This window comes from Macrobrachium rosenbergii, chromosome 5 (genome assembly GCF_040412425.1).
Source record: "Macrobrachium rosenbergii isolate ZJJX-2024 chromosome 5, ASM4041242v1, whole genome shotgun sequence".
NCBI lineage: Eukaryota > Metazoa > Arthropoda > Malacostraca > Decapoda > Palaemonidae > Macrobrachium > Macrobrachium rosenbergii.
The window spans coordinates 23,925,475-23,932,767 of NC_089745.1; the positions used below are offsets into that span (position 1 = coordinate 23,925,475).

General features: G+C 34.1%; 2 protein-coding genes across 3 annotated transcripts in view; one reads left to right on the top strand and one right to left on the bottom strand.

Annotated features, from left to right (window-relative positions):
* LOC136838599 (uncharacterized) overlaps positions 1 to 5,246 on the bottom strand; it is a 77,227-nt gene extending 71,981 nt beyond the window's left edge. Inside the window, exon 1 of one of the 2 annotated variants that reach the window (XM_067103824.1) lies at positions 5,120 to 5,246. In XM_067103824.1, the coding sequence (XP_066959925.1) occupies positions 5,120 to 5,192 (73 nt within the window). In that variant the 5' untranslated portion in view covers positions 5,193 to 5,246. The remainder of the gene's footprint in view (positions 1 to 5,119) is intronic. The other variant, XM_067103827.1, reaches the window with a different exon arrangement.
* Positions 3,012 to 5,962, top strand: LOC136838601 (uncharacterized). Its single transcript, XM_067103837.1, has 8 exons — positions 3,012 to 3,152; positions 3,720 to 3,831; positions 4,011 to 4,088; positions 4,257 to 4,340; positions 4,540 to 4,626; positions 5,156 to 5,221; positions 5,552 to 5,615; positions 5,817 to 5,962. Exons 1-7 carry the CDS (start codon positions 3,150 to 3,152, stop codon positions 5,569 to 5,571), a joined length of 450 nt encoding a protein of 149 aa, XP_066959938.1. The 5' UTR covers positions 3,012 to 3,149; the 3' UTR covers positions 5,572 to 5,615; positions 5,817 to 5,962.
* The last annotated feature ends 1,331 nt before the right edge of the window (positions 5,963 to 7,293 follow it).

Below are 7,293 nucleotides of genomic sequence, written 5' to 3' on the forward strand. Positions count from 1 at the left end.
AGATAGTTAATCGTTTAAAGGCCGTACCAGAAATGAAACTAAATGAATGGTCATAACTCTTATCGTGGTTCATTAAAATTTCCGTATTGCTCTCACGAAAAAAATTGAGACTACTAATACCCTGGGCATGAACACAGAACACAGCCATTCTGAGGCTAACTTCATTTCCAGAAATAAAGGTCTGAGCTTGAACATGCGTAGATTGCAACACCAACCAGATGACTGAAATTCTTGAAGAAAGATGTAAGCTCCGATAACAGTAGTAACAGAAAAAGTATTTTTTTGAGCTATAATCATAGGATCAGTAATTAACGTATGGGCGTCTATGAAACGTTTAGCAAACACCACCATTAGGCTGGGAAAAGATCAAGCTAACCTGGAAATAGAAGGACCAGGTATAGGATTTGTGGCGAGTAAAATACAAGAATATTGCATACTAGTAGCTGTTAAACAGTGCGAATATTTGGGCACAACGCACACAAAAGTCAAGGTTAATACCTCAAAAGATACAAAGTATAAGTATATATATATATATATATATATATATATATATATATATATATATATATATATATATAATATATTTATAAATATAAATATGTATATATATATATATATATATATATATATATATATATATATATATATATATATATATATATATATATAAAGAGAGAGAGAGAGAGAGAGAGAGATTGCAGGTCCGTAAAATTGAAGAATCTCACTGAAGCCAAGCCAATGGCATCAGAATCCCAAGACTCCTGGAAATACCAGATGACTGGAATTTGACTGGAGAAAGCCGAAATTTGTACGCACAATTTACTGAACACATGTTGAATGATTCTCTGTGAAAGATTTACTTGTAAAACTTTGATAAAATTTGTCGAAACAAGGGATTTGATGAACACCGATGTCTTTGGGATTTTGGTTTTTACCGAGTATTAACCACAGCTTCATCAATAGTATTAGGATAGCTGAAAATCAAAAAGTTCGGCTAAACTTTTTAATGATGTCCAGGTACGTGAGTTTGGTAAGATTTAGAGAGCGCTTCCTCAGTCACATAGTATGGCATTTTTACACATCTTCGGCACTCTTTTGTTTCTTTTCCAGACTTTCCTGTGGCTTCAGCGGATAAATAAATCACGTGCATGTTTTTGTGATTGATTCTCTTTATATATATATATATATATATATATATATATATATATATATATATATATATATATATATATATATATATATATATATATTATCCCTTTATTCTTAGGATATTCGTGTATTTTATCGGCAGCCTTTACTGATCCGGGATTATGTATGTAAAAATGTATGTATGTATGTATATATATATATACACCTGTATACACACACACAACACACACATATATATATATATATATATATATATATATATATATACATATATATATATATATATATATATATATATATATTTATGCCATATTTTCTTTAACTGCTGAATTAAGGATGAACTCCCTGTAAAAAAACAATAACGCACTTTAACAGAAGACTCTTGAGCAGCATGTCGAACACACTACAAAATGCCGTTCTACCTATATCTTTCACATATTCTTGTGCTCCATGTGTGTAAAAGCCTTGCCATTCCAGCACCTCGGTAATGTTTCTCTATGCTTTCATTATTACTTATATTTCAACTACCCTTGGAAAAGCATACTATGTTAATATATTATATAGTCACTGAGAAAATGGACTAGAAAACGATCTTCACTTGGATGATGAGTTATTTAAAAATCTGATATTTTTTCTTTTCGAATTTTGGTTCTCTTTTCTAACACTTTACTTTTGATGAATAAATATCGACGAAAACTGGTAAGGCAGCAGGAGATTTTGGTTCGCTGTCATAGATATTTTGGTTTAACTGACTGCGCAAAACATAAGTTTTCTTTATTGTTCAGGTGGGATGACCATCTCATATAGCCCTGTTCAAAAGACTTGATAAGAAGAAAAAGGTGATACACACTGTGTGAAAGGGGCTCGATGATGACAGAGGCCTGTGGCTTTATAACTGGTTTGATTGAAGCAATTAGTGAAAAATGAATTATAAAATTTATTCACGACATTATGGACGATGATGTTTCACTCCTGGACGACCGTAACTCGTGGAAGTTGTCTGACGAGAGTCTTTTTCTTAAAACGGTTTTCAGACAGCACTAAAATGAATTAATTTGAAATGAAACACTTTATTCTCCTGCGTGAGGCGACTGGGGAAAACATATTAAGACTGCCTTGTCTGCTGCGTCTGCTAAGTCTCTTGGCGCTTGACTAAAATATACTGTCGCCCTCACCTAGAGACTTTTGCACTAAACGCACTGCACTACCACAAGGATACATTACGAATCCTGGTTAGCTTAGGTAGTCTGGAAACATATTGAATAAATATTATATATTTTTAAAACCTCAAACAAAATTGTAATCAACAAACTTTCAAATATAACTAAATATCAACAAAACTTCACTAATATCTTACTGAACAATTGGTTCTTCAAATTAAACGTCTGAATGCAATTAAGGGATATCAACTCAACATTCTGGAACATATATTCTGGAGTACGGTGCTAGGGTGACTATACACGAGAAAAAATAATAACCTCATAAATCAGAATTTCACAAAGTCTTCGTTGGATATTTAAGGATGGATTATAGTCAAACAAAAATTACAAAATGGTTAAATGCAGAGAGGGAAGGACTTTTTGCTGCTACTCAGACACAACGAAGAGTAAGTTAAATGATGGCATTTCAAACGACATGCTTCCCGCACACCATGAGCAGTAGCAATAATATTATACAATATTATTCACTAGATAAGTAGCCATAAATTTTACGTTTAATATAATCCAATCTCGTCTTGACTAAGTAGTGCACAAAAAAATCCAGCTTATAAACTTCTGTCATTTTTATTCAAGGTTGGTTATGAAGCAGCTCTAACAAGCAAAAACGCACAAAAAAATTGTACGCACTTCGCCACAACATAATCTGTGCAGAATCATAAAGAGTGGTAATGCTTTATCTGAGAGAGTAGTATAAAAGTCAGATTTTACTACGATAGCTGTCATTCAGTCAACGGTGTTACTAAGTAGCTTTTGTCTGCTTCAACAAATTATTTCGGCAATATGGTAAGTAGGAGAAAACGTATCTGTTAATTTCATTGAAGTCCGAAACAATTTACCCTTCGAAAATATTCATAGCAGTAGGATACTGTTTCCCTAACAGTCTTCTCAAAGAATGTAATTTACTTTACAACAAATACAGCCCGGTGCTCATGCCACAGTTTATAAAATCCAATGAGGATTTAATCACCCACATATTGTTTTTCTTCAAAGAATGTCGAGTGAGACGGCAGTGAACTGATTTTTGTCTAAACTTCACAAAAGATATGTTTATATAACAGCCATGCTATTGGAAAGTTCTTCAGTCAAATGAAGATTGTTAATGAATAGAACAGTGACTTGGCACAGGAACCGAATCCCTAGTTTACTCTAAAAGCCCTAACACTTGCAGTCAAACTACGAATCCAGGAAAAAAAAAAATCCCATCCAATTCGGTATGATGAGAACAAACATAATTTTCAGTATATTAAAAAGACTATCTGCCTTTCACCGATTTCCTCTTACTACATTGCTTTAAATATTTTTGGACCAAATATGCAAGTTGTCTTTAAAAGGTTTAATCTCTTGCATAAGCTGTGTGCTGCCACAATCACTGTGCTGCTGGTAGGCCTCCTGGAACCGTGCCTGTCTTTCCCACCTGTTGCAGATATCCCTCTTCCCAACACTCCTGGCAATTACGGAGCACGTAAGCTATTCAGCTACTTTTGTTGCAATGATAAAAAAGGTTGATGTGAACGTGAGATATTTTCTGTATGTATATATTTGTAAAAAAAAAAAAAAAAACTTTGAATCGTTACACATGTTTAAACAGCACCGCCTTAGATAACCTAACTCCCTCATCAAGTCTTAATTTTCTACCCACAGTCTATAAGGGATCTCACGAAGGGGATGCATATACCCTTTCGCGAACCGATACCGACTCTCGAGGCGTTGGATCCGCTGGTAAGTATACAGGCATTCAGCCCGATTATTCTACTACATTTGGGAGCAGATCTGAGAGGAAAAAACTTCAGTTTTCTCGTTTTAGCTATTCCACTAAAGTGGTCGACAGCAACATCAGTTCCCATTCAGGCTAATTACTCGACTCGAACTTTCGTTTTCTTTTTCCAGCAATGCAGGCTGGTCTTGCTGGCTCTGGAAAGTTAGAGGGAGCAGTTCTCACTGGAGGACCCGGTGGAAATACAGCAGCTGGAAGTAAGTCTATAAGATCAAGTTGAAACCTTCGCCATAGTCGCATGAAGGATTTCTTCTTTCACAATATTTTTTACAAGTAAAATCCAATAATATCTATTCCTTATATTGTATATAAAACTATGTAAATGCCTATCAGTTTCCATTATGCCTCGTAATAAAACCGCAGCTGTCAAGTTCCTTTCTTCTGTCTTCCTTTTAGCCTACTTCGGGGATCTGCAAGGCCAAGGGGCGATGACAGCCGACACTCAGTCCTATTCGACTCCCACGGGATCAGTCTCCACAACATGTAAGAGAGAGAGAGAGAGAGAGAGAGAGAGAGAGAGAGAGAGAGAGAGAGAGAGAGAGAGAGTCCTCTGATTCTCAACAACCCAAAGAAAGATTTAAAAAATGAATGTTTATTCCTCAGTATTAGCAATTGTTAGGTTTTCAGCTCACTTAGTGGAATATGCACCTTTCATTTTCCGGTACCAAGTGATTTCAATAAACAAATTTGAAGAGAGTGCCAGATTAAAAGTCTTAGCAGTTCTTGAAAATTTACAGACTATGAGTACTGACGAAAAAATACATTCTATACATTGAGTGCATGTGTGAAATTTTCATTTCGATACAATAGCGCCTACTAGAAAAGGGAAATCCCATAAGTCAAAGCACATGGTCGTTTACCTACCTTTATTCAATGAAAATGAGAAGAGGAACGCTCAAAACTATCATCTAATATTACTTCGAAAGCTTTGACTACGCTGAAATACATACAATGTCAGTTAGATTCATAAACTTACCTTCATTAACTAATGCTCTTAAACGCTTTGGCGCAGCCACTCGCACCGGACTTTCAGCAGGAACTGGCAGCATTTCCGGAGGATCGCTTTCCAGTGCATCAGGTGAGTGAAATAACGAGGTTGCAGAAACCTGAGGAATCAAACAAAACCTTATGAGGATTATAAGAAATTAAGATTAAACGGTTGTGAATTACTTTTTTTATCTTTTATATGGTTTTAATAATCCAATTCTCTACATTCCTGTAAAATTTATTAATTTTACGCAGTTTTAGAGAACTATATTTCAATCTCTGCTTACTGAATAGACTTAAACATACTAACGCAAAAAGGCACACTGTCTACAAATCTTTGACATTAATAGTACAAAAAATATTAACATATCAGGAAAACTATTTCTGGGAACAATAATAACAAACTATTAATTTTCACCAGAACTGAACTGGCAAAAATAGATGAGATGCAAGAGTCAAAGTAACCATGAGATGGAAAAATTGAGGTAAGTTTCTTATCGTAAAGAACACGTGCGGTCATGATATATGAAGCGTAAATTGTCCGAGGAAAGATTAACATCAAATAAAAGTAAAATTCCAGATGCTTTTGTTTTGTCTCATAAAGAATACGTGGTTGATTTCATCTGGTCAGTAAATTACCTGCATTGTCAAAGAGAAGTACCAATAAAAATTTATTTTCCCAACAGATCTTGAAGCTATGAAACCGACGGAAGATTTTCAACTGGAAGTAGAGGAATAGAAAAACCCAATTTTTGGACGCCTAAAAAATCTGTGAACTAATAACTTTAAAATGTTAAAAATAAATGAAATATAAACCCACGTATGAAAACTCTTTCCTTGTTTCCTTTTTATGGTTCCCTTTTGCATATTTATTACTCATATACTCACTTGCCACAAGATTGAAATATTTATTAGTACATAATTAGGAAAACCTCCTAATATTCAAATCTTTCGGGAAATCATGCAATGGCGGCAGAACTGAAGAACGTTAGAGCCATGAGCCTAAGGTCTAAGAGTTTTTCGTATACCAATTTTAGTAAAATCTGTATTCAGTAGAAAATGGTATAATGACCCAAAAATTTCTAAACTCTTGTAATTGTTGACTTCTACTGAAATTGTTGCATGTAAAATTTTCAATTAAATAGGCATTGTATGATAATAGACCTCTTTTTTCAATAAGAAATATTTGGTCTATTCTCTGTTACGCCTTTTTGCTTCTTTTCTATTATTCAGTGAATTGTGTTAGTCTTCCACCTCATCATACTAAGGAAAAAAAGTGGCAAAACACTTACCTATACGGCTAAATCCAATTGAAGCATATCTTGGTAAAAAAAGAGAGAACTGATGAATGTTTTAGCAACTGTCCATATATATATAAATTTATATAAAAGTGAATGTTTGTATATTTGTTTGGATACTATAGAAATCTGAATCGCTTCACAGATCCAGACAAAATTTTGCACATGGCCTCTGTGTCACCCCAGAAAGGTTCATAACTCAAAATCAAACCCCTACCCCATGACAGAAATACAAACACAGACAAAACAAATGAAATTTTCGTTTTTACGTCACCTTTTCCTTCAGTACTCTATGGGTTAATCCTCATTTTTCACCATAGGCTCCACCTTTTCTTCCAGGCATTGTCAGACGTATGATTAACCTACAACAATAAATCCAAATCCCTTATAACACCAATTTTTTATCAGAATTTACGTGAATTTTTATTATACTTTACGATAATCATTAATATAAGTTTATTACCTTGATAAAATCAACATTGGTACCTATCCTTTATTATATTAAGTATAAATCGTATTATTCTATAAATGTATCTGTTGGTGAAGTCATTAAACTCCTCCCACCGCAAATCCTATAATTAGTTTAGTTCATCCAAAAAATTAAACAGCTGTATTTGACTGTACTAGAATTACTTTCATTCAGTCATAAAGCAATATCATTCTAAATATAACTTCTACCACCTCACCAGTTAGCCCTTACAATTCTCGCCACGGAAAAAAGTAGTAATAGACCAAACGCTTCTGTGACAGACTTACCCCCTCATTAAAAAACGACTCGCATCGAAATTAACACATTTTTTTCGGTGTTCATCTACAGCCAAACGTATCTTAATCATACCCTGCTGATAAATGCAAATTCTTAAAT

What these genes read in the sequence shown, in the direction of transcription:
- LOC136838601 (XM_067103837.1), top strand. An exon ending in TCCTGGCAATTACGGAGCAC is followed by an intron (nt 3,832 to 4,010) that starts GTAAGCTATTCA and finishes TTCTACCCACAG; the next exon opens with TCTATAAGGGATCTCACGAA. An exon ending in GGGATCAGTCTCCACAACAT is followed by an intron (nt 4,627 to 5,155) that starts GTAAGAGAGAGA and finishes GCTTTGGCGCAG; the next exon opens with CCACTCGCACCGGACTTTCA.